The sequence below is a fragment of the Penaeus monodon genome, chromosome 19, assembly GCF_015228065.2.
Source record: "Penaeus monodon isolate SGIC_2016 chromosome 19, NSTDA_Pmon_1, whole genome shotgun sequence".
NCBI classification, from domain to species: Eukaryota; Metazoa; Arthropoda; class Malacostraca; order Decapoda; family Penaeidae; genus Penaeus; species Penaeus monodon.
In genome coordinates this window covers 4,621,548-4,622,719 of record NC_051404.1, presented here as the reverse complement: position 1 = coordinate 4,622,719, position 1,172 = coordinate 4,621,548, and the positions used below count along the sequence as shown (strand labels likewise).

Sequence of the window (1,172 nt, the reverse complement as noted above, 5' to 3'; positions counted from 1 at the left end):
CATTGCTTTACGGTTATCGAAACTAGACACTGAAAAATGACTTAAGAATATGGTTAGCCCCTACAGTATCCAGTCTCGTGGCAGAATGGTGATAGTCCCAACCGCATGGCTGCCTTGGTAAAAAAAACAATCATGAAGATCGTCTACCTGAAAAAAGACTGTTAGGAGGTTCTAAAATCCCGTTCGAATCAATTGATTATGTATGAATTTAGCAGTATGAAGTGACGAAGAGCCAGCGACGATTCATTTTACTAGAACAAACTACCAAACTAGTAAATAATGGTATGGTGGCCTATATTTCTGGAAACTCATCCAGAGAGACACTGTGTGCGGCGACTTCAGAATTACCTCTGCTGTGATGTATCTCTCGTTTGTGTGCATTTGATGTATTTAGATATGTATTTTCGTGTGTTTTAGATTGTCAGCATTTTTTATTGTCATTTGTTAAAACTATCACTATTTACTTTAGTTGCATTACACTGTTAAAATCACAGCTTCATTTGATTTTATCACATTAACTAATTCTTATCTTTTGCTTGATATTCACCTTACTAATGCAAGGATCGCTCAGCAGAAGGATCGCTCCATGAAAGGCCAAACGCGACTCTCGGCCACGCTGGCGGCGCTGGTGGTGGTTGCGGCGGCGTCCGCAGAGCCGCAGAACACCACGAGGGGGATGGAGCTGCTCAACTTCATTCTGACGGAAGGAGACCCAAAGACGGTTGGTTGTTCCATTGACTATAGTCCGTGAACTTCTTGTTTTTCATTGCTGAGTGACTCTTGTCCATTAGCCACAGCTGATGGTGCAATCATCTACAGCTATTTCAGATTATTCTGCTGCATAGGCTGCTTGTATGTCGCTCACTCATGCGTTACTCATCATCCACTACAATCAACGAATAAACCAATGTATCGTTAATCAACCCATACATAACATACCTTGCTCCCTTGTACTTGTTAATCCACGCATGCAGTTGTCATTAGAAAAAAAAATCCACCGATAGTCAACACGCAACCTTCATCTCCACAGCAACTCTGCGGATACTTAACGTGTCATCCGCCTCTCGGGAGAGAAGAATGCCCTGAGGGAACGCTCTTCGTCGAAGGAGTGAGGCAGTTCGGATGCTGTGGCGCCTGCGTTCGGTTTTTGCGTGAGTTGCGAGTATATGGGT

General features: G+C 43.4%; 1 protein-coding gene across 3 annotated transcripts in view; it reads left to right on the top strand.

Annotated features, from left to right (window-relative positions):
* Positions 1-1,172, top strand: part of LOC119584994 — a 13,700-nt gene that overhangs the window by 3,418 nt on the left and 9,110 nt on the right. For 2 of the 3 annotated variants that reach the window (XM_037933603.1, XM_037933605.1), the window contains exons 2-3: positions 575-721; positions 1,031-1,151. In XM_037933603.1, coding sequence (XP_037789531.1) covers positions 587-721; positions 1,031-1,151 — 256 coding nt within the window. In that variant the 5' untranslated portion in view covers positions 575-586. Of the gene's footprint in view, positions 1-571; positions 722-1,030; positions 1,152-1,172 lie in introns of all 3 variants that reach the window. The other variant, XM_037933604.1, reaches the window with a different exon arrangement.